Source organism: Mytilus edulis, chromosome 11, assembly GCF_963676685.1.
Source record: "Mytilus edulis chromosome 11, xbMytEdul2.2, whole genome shotgun sequence".
Lineage (NCBI taxonomy): Eukaryota > Metazoa > Mollusca > Bivalvia > Mytilida > Mytilidae > Mytilus > Mytilus edulis.
The window spans coordinates 74,904,135-74,918,014 of NC_092354.1; the positions used below are offsets into that span (position 1 = coordinate 74,904,135).

Here is a 13,880-nt window from a genome sequence, read left to right on the forward strand (position 1 = left end):
AGACATCAAGGAGTGTAAAAGTAACATTCCTTATTGTTTGCTATCAATAATTCTCGTCAATGAATACTGATAAAAATATTTTTGTTTAGAACATAAATTAATAATATGAAAATGTTTTAATTGTCGTTAGATACGTATGTATAAGTAAAAAAAATCATTGATAATAACTATACACACGTACCGAAAAATTATGGTAATAATCCCCGCAAGGACCGGTAACTCTACATGGAAGTTTGTTTTTGCGGGAAGATAAGAATGCCTACTCGTATCCAATCATTTAGAAAAATCTAATTTTTACAGAAGAGTGTCCACCATGTACTTGCACTGCACTTTTATTAGAATAGTAGACTTAATTTTGCAGAGGAAAGTAATTTCCATTTCCATTATCAATTGTATAGATATAATTAATAATTGAAGACTTTGAGTAAAAGTTTATTTACTAGAAATACATAATTTATGTAAAAAAATAATTAATGTACATTCACATCTGTAACAACAGATTAATTTGAAACAATCTTTAAAAAGTCATGCACAAAATCTTTGATTCCGTATACTCGTTTTTCAGTGGTTTGGTCAGAAAATAAGTCATTAGCCCTGGAAAAAATGGACTTAGAACTTTTCTTTAATTGCTTTTCCATTTCTGAAACGACTGTTTGAAATGTGTTATCTCTCCGCTCCGTTATTTTCTTAGGCTTGATAATGCTATGATCATGGTGTTTTGTAAAGCTGTCCGTATCATCATGAGAAGACCATCTACTTGTCGGTATTCTCTGATCTCCAAATGATTCAGAGTTTAGTCTTCCGTGCCGCTCGTTCCGCTCGTTCCTGTATACGATCTGAGTATTCGGACGAACATATACTCTTAATAAGCTGTTGTCCGGTCCGTCAGCTAATCCTGTGTATTGTTCGAATATATTCTTGTAGTTTGACATATGATGATCCTGCATTTGAAGAAAATCCTGAAATTGAATTAAAAAGAAAGAATAATATTTTTTTCATTTATAAAGTCCATTTACTTTTGGAGCGATAATTGTGTTTGTGGCCTTTTGATTAATGTCACAATTTATAAAAGGGCCTTATTGTTACTATTGCTTATATGTGAATACACTGAGTATAAGTGCTTGCATTTGGTGTTTGAAAATTATTCCTAGTTTTCTGATCGATAAGGATTTCACCCTTATTCAGTCTTACTTATACAACCAGTCTAAAAACATCATTGAAAGTCATATAATAACAGTTAACATAAAACAATAACAGCATACAAATAGTAGTACCAACTTCTTAGACTAATAACGAGCGATTTTCTATCGTCCTAGTGTATTCTACATTCTACATGCATGTGTCTGTCATTTCTACTAAACCGATCTGACCAATCAGCACCAAGAGTGATAAAAAAAAATTACAGTTGTTTGTTTAACAGTTTCATACGTTATGCTAAAAAAAACTTTACACAGAATTTCTGTTTAGGTGTAACACCACTAATTCAGGCCCGGCCAGAAAGCACATACCAGAAAGTAGTACATATTTAACACAAAATAGTTCCTACGCATGAGTGTAACTTTCAAAATATGTAGAATATTTAGGTATTGTTGGTATCAAATGAAAGCTGAAGGACTGGTGATCATTGTAAAACACTTTTGGACTTTTGATTTTGAATATTAAAAAAAATGCACCAAATTTTAAAAAGAGGGTACATTTTGTCTGTTTGTCAGATCTGAAGTACCTGTTTTGGTACATCCAAAGTTTCGGGAACCAGTTCTTTCTTATATGCAATTAAAGGTATGTTGATTTTTTCAGTACAAGACACCATAAAGTGTTGCTTTGAAATGCAATGATTGCCACTTTATTTGAACTTAAAACAAAAGAGGTGTGCCTACTTGAAACGGAGGAATTTAACATAGAAAGCAATGGGACCATGAATTAGTGGTGTACTTCCTTTATTTTAACAATAGAGGATTTTGAGTTTTGCATATACATAAAAATAACAATAGTATAGTCTAAAATATAACAAAGCATCACTCATTTTGAACGATGGATCAAATTACTACTTGTATAAATGATTTTTCTGAAACCAAATAACATGTTTTCTCGTTTAAAAGCTATGGTGAAATATTATTCAGAATTTTGACGGTCGCCTCTTTATTCAGTGTCTGAATATGTATTATGTTTTTTTTTTATAAAGAACATTCCACATTAATAGACTTGCAGCATGTTTATTGGAATTCGTTTGCCATGTTCCATTGATGTTCTATTACTACGTATACCCGACATCTGAGACTAGTTTGCGATGCAATTAAAATTTGATATCTATTCAATCAAATGAATCTTTAAACTTTTTGCACTTCTTTTAAAAACAATTGAGCCTGTCTAGGTATCTCCCGTACTTCTTTGCTTAAATTTTTTAATTAAACAATTGGCTGATTAAAATAAGAAAACTAAATATTACCTTGTCTGGAATAAACGCAGCCATAGTATACTCAAATCCAAGAACAAATATAATAGCACAAACAGTAAAATATTTCAACACAGCCATTCCAGATTTGGTGTATTCCGTTGTGTATCCTTCTTTAGTTTGTTGTACATGTAGTTTTGTTTAATACTTATTAATTATCATTGATTGATATGATATGCAATAAATACATGTAATTATTAATTGTATGACATAATGTGACGTACAAGATAGTTTTTGTCGTCCAACCACTCTTATTTCAACGTTTGCGTGGTAATAGGTGTAGCATTATACATGTAAACAAATGCTTGGTCACCTCTATCTATTACGGAATCATTTCCTTTCATTTCCGGAGTCTTGAATTTGACTCTATCTAAAAGAAATATGAGAAGACCTATAGGGAAAACGGTACTATTTATTCTGCCATAGGCGAAAATATTAACATTTTCTAAATTTACCACTTTTTAAGATAAAAACCTGGATAAAACAGTTATATGTTGTGTTAGTTCTTTATTATTGTGTTTTAAAAATTAAATCCAAATAGTATCATGAACTCCAACGGAGCTTGTTTATGTTATCCATGCCCGCCGTCATTTTGCACCAAATTTATGAAATTTTGCAAAACTTTTCGAATAATTCTCTAGAAAATATTTCAATAGGTTTCAAACTTTATATTGAAAATATACACACTGCAGTTATTCATAGATAGATAAACAATATATTGTACCCTTACATCCAATCACAGCGCTCCCAATTTGACTTCCTTCACCTGCCTTGGGTACGCAAAAGGTCAACCTAATGCTGGGAAAATTAAATACTACCGTTTTCCCAATACATAAATGTAATTGAAAATTAATATATTTCTTCCATGTTCATGTATCAATATTTCAATAGTATATGTGAGCAACCATTTAATAAAAAAAAGGGGGATATTTTTATTTAGTTTTTCCACGATATCAATCAAATTTTTATTTCAATATTTTAAAACACTTCATAAGGTATGGCGAAAATGAGGGCTCAGAATATTTTATTTTGTCATCTGCTTGACCAGAATATATTTTCTTAAATTAAATTTGGAATCTGAATATTTAAAAAATAAAATAAACAATACCCCCTTTTAAATGAAATGGTTGTTCCCTAAATCAAATTCGGTGTCACCACCTTCCGGAGGCTTTTAATGAAAATTTGATTTACAACAATGAATGTTTATCTTTCTATATTATACTTCCAGCGACAAACATAACAGTACATGAACAATTTTAGTCGTCGAATTTACTTGATTTAAACAATGTTTTCTTAAACGTTGAATATTCAAAACGTTAAAAATCCATGGAAATTATGAAAATTACTCTCAGAGTATTTATTTTTGTTCATATATATATACTGATTAAATTTATTATTCCTTAAATTCACGAAAACTAGTACCCACAAAAACACATCCACATTTCAAATAGAACCAATAATAATAATAAAAAAAAAATCCCAGACAGCAACTATTTTTTTTTTTAATTACATACTCCTAACATGGCAAAGGCATTTTCAGACTAAGGTGGGATTCGACATGTTTGTGGGCGCTCAAACCTTGGACATTAGTATAATAGCACAATATAAGACAGATTGGACATGTTTGTGGGCGCTTAAACCTTGGACATTCCTATAATAGCACAATATAAGACAGGTTCGACATGTTTGTGGGCGCTCAAACCTTGGACATTCGTATAATAGCACAATATAAGACAGGTTCGACATGTTTGTGGGCGCTCAAACCTTGGACATTCGTTTAATAGCACAATATAAGACAGATTCGACATGTTTGTGGGCGCTCAAACCTTGGACATTCGTATAATAGCACAATATAAGGCAGATTCGACATGTTTGTGGGCGCTCAAACCTTGAAATTCGTATAATAGCACAATATAAGACAGATATGTACATGTATATATAAAAAAGAACTCCACTCATCAGACTTACATGAAGTACAAAAATCACTAAAATACAAAATAATGAACTAGTTCAAAACATATTGAAATGAAAAAAAAGGATACTCATCATATTCACATCTCCAGAGTAACACTATACCTAATTCTAAGTAATCACGCAATTTAGCGATGTATAGCCTAAAAAGATATGGTATGAGTGCCAAGATGACAACTCTCCATCCAGATCACAATTTGTAAAGGTAAAGGTCAAAGCATGATCTTCAACACGGAGCTTTGGCTCACACCGAACAGCTAGCTATAAAGGGCCCCAAAAAAGACTTCAAACGGAAAAACAACTGATTTAGAACAGGTGTTGTCTGCTATATGGTCGGGTTGTTGTCTCTTTGACACATTCTCCATTTACATTCTCAATTTTAAATGCAGTTGGTTTAAAAGTTTTAATAGATGCAAACGTTCACCCTTACCTGAAAAAATAATGTAACATTATAATCTAGAAAGACTCACTATAAAATATCAATTGACATGGCTTAACTCAACCAAAAGACATACAAACACATGTAAACACACACTGAAAGAGTACATTTGATCTATGACACAATTTAATGTACAAAATCAATAAAAAAAGATGTGAAATGTTAAACAATTTCAAAAAGACAACCATAACCTTGAATAAAATGCCGCCAAATAGAATAATGTATACGGGTAAACAAAAATACTTTTGTTGTAAGGTATACAGTAAAGAAGAACGGGAATATTTTTTACAAAATAAATAATTTTGTTTATAGTCCGAAAGCAGAATCGAAAATTTATAGTCATACCAAAGATATGACTAATTTCCCATACACACATGTTCAGTGGTTTTCGACACAAAAATATTGTTTTATACGCCGATAATTGGTCATGTTTAATACTACATGTACAATAACAATCTTCCATCATTTTAACACATTTTCAATTGGCATAATTAATGTACATAACTTTTTTGTACTTAAATTGTGATTTAATCGACATTTTTGTCTTGGGGTTATTTATGTACATGTAAACAATACTTAACTTATAGAGTTCCGTTCGTCATTGGATACGGCTTTTTATGTTTTTGTTTTTCAATTACGCACTTTTTTTTATTAAAATATCAACATTTACAAAAATTGTACAAGTTTTGACATTTACGATATTATATATTGGTCACTGTTTTGCCTTTACAACTAAACAGAGCTTTACCATCAAACATTCACAATCTTATAAATATAAAAATCTGTCTAGAACAAAAAAGAGACTTATCGACAAAATTGTTCCATCCAACCAAAATATGATGCATTTTTTGTCTTCACAATAATAAAATTTAGCACAAACGAGTCGTCTTCCAGCTGAAGACTTCTATATACAGTGAAACCTGTTTAAACCGAACCTCTCCGGGACTGAAGATTTTGTTCGAGTTTGGCGGATATTCGGTTTTGCCAGGTTCACAACGCATACAATTCGATATTACAATGCTTAAGATCATGTTTGGTTTATACAGGTTTTCGGTTTACGCAGGATTCGGTTTAGCCAGGTTTAACTGTAGTATTATATTTAATTGCTTATTACGTTGTTAAACTTATTTCACGATCGTCAGATCACTAGAATTTTACTTGAAATAAGCAGCAACACGGGTGCCATTAGTTGAGCAGGTTCTGTTAACACGGGCGCCATTAGTGGAGCAGGTTCTGTTAACACGGGCGTCATTAGTGGAGCAGGTTCTGTTAACACGGGCGTCATTAGTGGAGCAGGTTCTGTTAACACGGGCGCCATTAGTGGAGCAGGTTCTGTTCACACGGGCGCCATTAGTGGAGCAGGTTCTGTTAACACGGGCGTCATTAGTGGAGCAGGTTCTGTTAACAATTATGTACGTCTAAATGTAGTTTAACTGACACAAAGCTTCCTTAATCGGCGGTTTGATTGGTCCGTTGATATTTTTTCTCTGCTGAAACATGGACAAGAATATTGCAACAAATAAATCATAAGGCTTTTTTTTAATACATCTTTAATACAATAACAATGTTGAATATAAAAAATGAACGTTTGTAAATTTGAATGTATAAAAAAATATATACAAAATTACCGGAAAGAATTCTGAAATTTAAAATAAAAAAGTTACCGGAAAGACCACCGAGAAAGAATAATACTGTTTATGGCACTGGTTTGCATATTGTAAAGTATCAAATAATTGTTCTTTAAACTCTTCTTTCCTTTTGGCTGATTAAAAATGTATTGATAAATTCATCATCGTCTTCGTCGTCCAATTCATCCTCTACTGGTCGAGTCGCTCGGCCTCTTTGCTTCCGTTTCTACAATTAGAAATAAGTAAACAAAACATTATAAATGTGAATTACCAATACAAGTAGTCACGTGAATTGCAATCCTAATAATAATGGTCCATCTAAGCCGGGATCTCGTTAGGATCTATAATACTAAAATTACGAGGTCCAATTTGTCAGCCGTCATCACGTAAAAACGACGAATCACAGAATTCAACTTTATATATAACTAATATAGTACAAAGGTGTAGATTAAAAATTACACCACTCCAGGCCCTTTTGTTTTCCACGTAACTAATATTGCCAATAATTAAGAAGTTCCGGGTCGAGTTCGCTACCGATACCAATAGTATATTCACCTGTTACAACTGTACCTATTACCTTATCTGTACGTTCCGCATCTGACAGGCGCACCACCAAACGTTGTATTCAGGATTAATATGCTATATACACGGGTCATAACCACAGGGCTGACACTACTAAATTGTCAAATTGTTACCTATTGTAGTATTTTAATCAGTAAGACTTTCTAAGATAACAATACGAATACTAAAAATCTGGACTAAAAATAAGGCGTATAGGTACAGTTTTCAATTTGTTAGTGGGCATGACGTAAAACAGCGAAGCAAAGAATTCAACTTTATAACTTATATAGGACAATGCTGTTGATTAAAGAATACTCCATTCCAGGACCTTTTGTTTTCCATATAATTAATATTATTGTTTCAGTTCGACGGGTTCAAACAGAAAGACTTGTTGCAGAGAAAAACTGTGTATCTTATAATCGGCATGACTTTATCAGATGACAATACTAATACTAAAATAATGCTTGCGCATAGTTATATACTTTAATTCAGTCACGGACCCGTGCTATCACGGGTGTGTTCTAGTAGTATCTAATTTTAAATGTTTTCCTTATCTTGAGACAGCACATATTGTATGCTGATGATATGGTATAAACGGCTGAATTCAATATTAATAACTTCAAAATTATGCATTGTAGAAACCCATCTGTACCTGCAACTTTATGTGTTTTTACGAAAGTTATAAATGCAATGACATACCCGGAGAGCATTCTTTTGGTTGTTACGTTGGTGTTTCCAGCTTTCTCCAAATACCTTCATTGCATGCTCCTGAAAATAAACAAACACACATGACTAATATAAAACTTATATTTACGTGTACGGCACTGATGGTAGAGGACTATAGAGTATCCAAGGTGTTCCACCGGATAACAATTTATCCAAATTTTTACATTGCAAGATTCAAGATATAGTGAAAACAGTTTAAACCGAACCTCTCCGGGACTGAAGATTTTGTTCGATTTTGGCGGATATTCGGTTTTGCCAGGTTCACAACACATACAATTTGATATCACAATGCTTAAGAACATGTTTGGTTTATACAGGTTTTCGGTTTACGCAGGATTAGGTTTAGCCAGGTTTCACTGTATTACAATTAACGTACGAGTTGGGTTTAAATTGCAACTGTATGTATGATAAATAAACTCGTCATAATTAACAGGATTGAAATTTTATTTTTATTTTTGCGACAGACACACTTTTCGTCGACTCATCAGTGACGCTCAAATCAAAATATGATTTATACACACAAATTCATTATGACCCCGATTTTACAACACCTAGTTGGTAGACTTCCAACCCGTTTCTACATGAACCACCTAGCCGGTAATCGATAGTAGTATAGTGCGAGGGAGTATGACCCCCAAAACCACGGACAAGGGACGCGAGCTGCGCGCAAACACTATATTTGGGCCTTAGCGTGGACGCCGTAGTTGACTCTGAAATCTAAGGGTATGACTCACAGGCCGACACCATATTTGGGCCTTCGCGCGGACGCGAGCGCTATAGTTGGACCTGAGCGCGGACGCGAACACTATATTTGGGCCTTCACGCGGACATCGGGACCCCAACTCCATATTTGGACCTGAAATCGGGACGCGAGACGTTATAGTTAGACCTGCGCGCGTACACTCACGCTATATTTGGGCCTTCACGCGGACATCAGAGTTGGACTCGACATGGGGATGCATACCTAAGGATATGACTCACACGAACGTCGTATGTGGGTGCAGAGGCTATAGTTGAGCTTAGGCGCTATACCTAAATATTGGACCAAGCTATACCCTTCAAGGTGGACGTTACGTCACACCCTAGAAAGTGGACGGTATACCCTCCAAAACGGACGCGAATTTTTCTTTGCTAAACGTTTACCCAACCCCTAGATAATAAGTCTGTGATAATTCTGAAAAATGTTTTATTCTACCTCTTAAAATAGTTACTGCTTATACATGCTTATAACAACTGTAAGAATTCTCCAAGATATACTATTTATATTAATCAGATAAACTGTCACTTAATCCAGTAGGCGGTACTATAAATAGATGCACGTGAAAAGATACTTGGATCAAAAATGTTTGATATCAATACATAAAATATTTATCTTCTTATTTCTAGCTTTTGGATGACTTATCTTATTAACATGACAATCGTGAAACATTCAGTCGTATTGCTTTTCGATTTCTTTCAACCACTTAATTAAAACATATGGCCCTGATTAAAATGACACCTCAAATAATTAGATGAAGAGATAAAGCACATCTGGTGATTAAAAAATCAGTATCTTTATACACTTTCTTTCAATAACCTGTTTACAGGTGTACACAGGTTTTTATCTGCTCCTAATTAACAGACATAAGCAACAGTTATAATAATATCGTCTGTGACATGAAATATTTATCGTTTTTGAAGTTTTTCGATTTCTTATCTCCGTGAAACATTCAGTATTTTATACTTCTTTGAACCACTTTATTAATATCACTAGAACACACCCGTGATATCACGGGTCCGTGACTGAATTAAAGTATATAACTATGCGCAAGCCTTATTTTAGTATTAGTATTGTCATCTGATAAAGTCATGCCGATTATAAGATACACAGTTTTTCTCTGCTTTCAAGTCTTTCTTTTTGAACCCGTCGAACTGAAACAATAATATTAATTATTTGGAAAACAAAAGGTCCTGGAATGGAGTATTTTTTAATCAACAGCATTGTCCTATATTAGTTATAAATAAAGTTGAATTCTTTGCTTCACTGTTTTACGTCATGCCCACTAACAAATTGAAAACTGTACCTATACGCCTTATTTTTAGTCCAGATTTTTAGTATTCGTATTGTTATCTTAGAAAGTCTCACTGATTAAAATACTACAATAGGTAACAATTTGACAATTTAGTAGTGTCACCCTGTGGTTATGACCCCTGTATATAGCATATTAATCCTGAATACAACGTTTGGTGGTGCGCCTGTCAGATGCGGAACGTACAGATAAGGTAATAGGTAACAGGTGAGTATAATATTGGTATCGGTAGCGGACTCGACCCGTAACTTCTAAATTATTGGCAAACTTAATTACGTGGAAAACAAAAGGGCCTGGAGTGGTGTAATTTTTAATCTATACCTTTGTACTATATTAGTTATATATAAAGTTAAATTCTGTGATTCGTCGTTTTTACGTGATGACGGCTGACAAATTGGACCTCGTAATTTTAGTATTATAGATATGGTCATGATTAAAATTTTACCCCAAATGATTAACTAAAATCCACACTTTGTCATTAAAAATTGTTTCTCTTTTATTAATATCTTATCGTCAACGGCCGTAATTGATTTTTTATCTTCACAAATACACGGATAATGTATTTAATCTATCTACTCAAGTGTCAGCAAAATGATTGAGCACCTGGAATGGCCATCTCTGGAAAAAGGCGAAAAGACGCTAATCTATATTTATATACGAGGTTTGAAGGATAATAATGGGCATAAATAAATAAAGAATATAAATAAAAAAAATAGAGAATAATGGACAAACAAATAAAGAAATAAAGAATAAAGAAAGATTAAAAAAATATTAAGAATAAATATTGCATGCTAATCTGTATGGAATAGAGAAATAAACGGCTGCTAAACTATAAGGAATAAAGAACTATGGGCTGTAAAATTATATAAAAAAGAAAACAAACAAATATGAATAGTATGCTGTAAGATTTCTCTTTACTTATCCTTTTAGTTGTTGTGCACGTGAAGGAATTATGTCTGTGCAGAGAAACCAGAACCGGTTTGAACCGGTTTAAATGAGACGATACTGGCTCTGTAGTTGGGCGGCTCTTATTAAACAATTTCTATGTCTATATATTAACAGTCTCCGGGACAAGTTTGCAATTCCGCTGAGTGCAAAAGTTGTCACCTTAATTTTTGGAGTTAAGTCAAAACAAAGTTGATAACTTGGTTGGTATTGGTTCCCTGATATTTGTCCTAAAATTTTTTGGATCTAGCACCACTGTTGAAAAAGTTATGCCCCTTTTTTCAACAATTTCCTCAGAGGAAAAGTACTTTTCCTCAAGGGAAATCAAATTTCCCTGAAGGAAAAAGATTTTTCCTCAAGGGAAATTGTTTTTTCCTCAAGGGAAAAAGATTTCCCTTAGGGAATTTGCTGCATAATTATTTCCTTTGAGGAAATTCTTTTTCCTTTGAGGAAATTTGCAGCTTCAAATTTTCCTTGGAGGAAATACTTTTTCCTGTGAGGAAATTTGTAGCTTCAAATTTTCCTTGGAGGAAATACTTTTTCCTGTGAGGAAATTTTTGACAAACACTTTTCCTTGGAGGAAAATTCAAGACAACAAATTTCCTCTAAGGAAATCATTGATCTTCAAATTTCCTCTAGGGAAATTTCTGAACATCAAATTTCCCTTAAGGAAATGTTTTTCCTCTATGGAAATTTCATAACAGTACCAACAGTATTAATATATTTTCTCCTAGACTAAATTATTGATACAAAAGATAATTAAAACTTTAATACTGTAATACAAATTTTCATGGTGAGTATTAAACATACAATCAAAGAGCTGATAGCTCTGAAGTGGAAGAAGGTGAATAAAAGGTAACTTGAATTACCATAAAAGCAGCCCCACTAACCCAGGCTGCTTTGTTCCATTATCGTTATAATGTATTTTTGTTCTTCAAACAAGAAAAGGTCATAAGTACATGGATTTCCCATCCGTACAATCATTTTCTATGTTCAGTTGACTATGAAAATTAGGTAAAATCTTTAATTTGGCAGTAAAATTAAGAAGATCATATCATAAGGAACACATGTGTACTAAGTTTCAAGTTGATTGGATTTCAACTTCATCAAAAACTACCTCGACCCTAAACTTAATAACCAGAAACAGGACGGACGGACAGACTAGAAAACATATTGCCCACAAATGGAGCTTAAAAAAGTAAGGCTCGTTACATACCCGCCAACTTTTGAAAGTTCCCAATTCCCATATGGGTTTTTCCTGCACATATTTTTTTTTAAAGGTTACAATTTTTAGCGATGTATTTTGCACAATCTTGATTGTCTAGAAAAAGTGTCATATTTGTATGATTAACTTACATACCTTTTTCTTAAGTCTGTTTGCATGATTCTAGTTTTAATTCGGTAGAAAAAATATACATGAAGCTAGCAGACCAGGGTTTATTTTCCAGAGTAAGAATATTAGATGCTTGTTGAAATTTCCAATTTTAAATTATGCACAAAGATGGACCTTTAACAGGTTGGGAACAACACTCCAAATGAGATTAACCTAACTGGAAGATCAGTATAACCCACTGTAAAAAATGAGCACCAAAAAAGTCATTTATATTCATATTATTTGATGAAACTTTACCCCAAGAACTATGCATCTATAAAGTACTGAATAGTCAAAACATGTCAAAAGAATTTTCTGTTGTTTCTAAACTTATATCTTTTTTAATAATTTGACCCCTCATTTAGAAAAGTTGTTCCAAATATGAATTTTCCCACTTTTGAGTTTAATAAAAATCTTCAAAATGTACTTTATTTTTTTTCAACAGTAAAATGACCCCTTGTTTTAGGGACAGTCCTCATTTAAGGGACACCACTCATAATTGGGGTGGGGGTGGGGTGTGGGGTCCCAACCTAAATACAAAAATAAAATATGTTACAACCAGTATTATGTCAATAAATTGTCAATAAATTAGTGAAAAAATACTATTTACTATCTTTATCATGTTTTTGGTAGTACAGTAGACTCCGGCCAATGGGATACCCAGATTGTCAGCTAAAAATATCTGATTACCCGATATATTCAATAAGACGATGAATGTATATTCATTAAATATTCTACAATAATGAGTAGATCTATTGCTTAATATGTGAAAGGGCTGGAGGATTGATGGAGTGATTTTTATCAATAACATCACCACGATGTTTGTGAAATAAAATTATCAGCTGATTATGTAGCTAATGAATAAATTTGTTTCCACTTGCAGTTTTTAAATCCTATATTTATTAAAATCAATTAAATGTCCTGAAGTATTTATGTAAATTATAATCTTCCATCCATAGTTTGTCTTTACTTGTTTAGTAAACAAATTATTTACATTTTCACACAGGTAAACTAATTTGGCTATAAATAGATTAAAGCATGTCTGTGTAGAATCTCTTATCAAAAATCGTAATTGTTATAATTTTATTTCTTTAAATAATCAAATTTAAATTTATGAAAATATTCATGATTGATAAAATAGTATTGCTTGAAGTTTACGCTTTCAGAGACTATTTATGTTTAGGTCATGGTTCACATAGTTGTAAACAAACCAATATGGCCGACACACGTGATTACCTTTGCACATGTGAAAAAAATATTTCTGACAAAAGTCAGATTTCTCTTGTCAAAAGGAATTTATATTTATATTGCAATACATTCTTCAGAAGGAGGTACATTGAGTTTCAATTATATTTCTTTTTCTATGAGCTTAGATTTTAATCACATTCTCCAAACAGCAACGTATTGCTCTTGTCAACTGAGTCTTGAATAATTTTATAAATAGATTCAAACCATTTGGAGTAGAAGGGCATCTAATTCACATGACAAAGGAAAACAATGAATTAAGACAACAATTTAATAAGAAATATATCCTTTTTATTTACAAAAAAACAAAATCTTCTTGTCTGCAGGATTGCAAATTCGTAACTTCAAGGGCGAACTTGTAAACAGGGCGAGTTGTCCCGATACCAAATTCACGCATGCGTAATACAAATATCTACAGTTAAAACATCCTGTGACAAGTAAACAAATAACGTTCATGTGGATGAGATGAAAT

The 13,880-nt window shown here is 32.8% G+C and overlaps 1 protein-coding gene and 1 long non-coding RNA gene across 3 annotated transcripts in view; both read right to left on the reverse strand.

The window, feature by feature from the left end:
• Nucleotides 1-416: 416 nt before the first annotated feature.
• LOC139496280 (uncharacterized) lies at nt 417-2,860 on the reverse strand. The gene is made up of 2 exons (XR_011657591.1): nt 2,447-2,860; nt 417-959 (listed from the first exon to the last, which is right to left on the reverse strand). It is a non-coding gene; the product is annotated as an uncharacterized lncRNA (long non-coding RNA).
• Nucleotides 2,861-6,388: 3,528 nt separating this feature from the next.
• LOC139496281 (cys-loop ligand-gated ion channel-like) overlaps nt 6,389-13,880 on the reverse strand; it is a 35,665-nt gene continuing 28,173 nt past the window's right edge. For both annotated transcript variants that reach the window (XM_071284780.1, XM_071284781.1), the window contains 2 exons: nt 7,751-7,819; nt 6,389-6,716 (listed from right to left, as the gene is read on the reverse strand). In XM_071284780.1, coding sequence (XP_071140881.1) covers nt 6,603-6,716; nt 7,751-7,819 — 183 coding nt within the window. In that variant the 3' untranslated portion in view covers nt 6,389-6,602. The remainder of the gene's footprint in view (nt 6,717-7,750; nt 7,820-13,880) is intronic.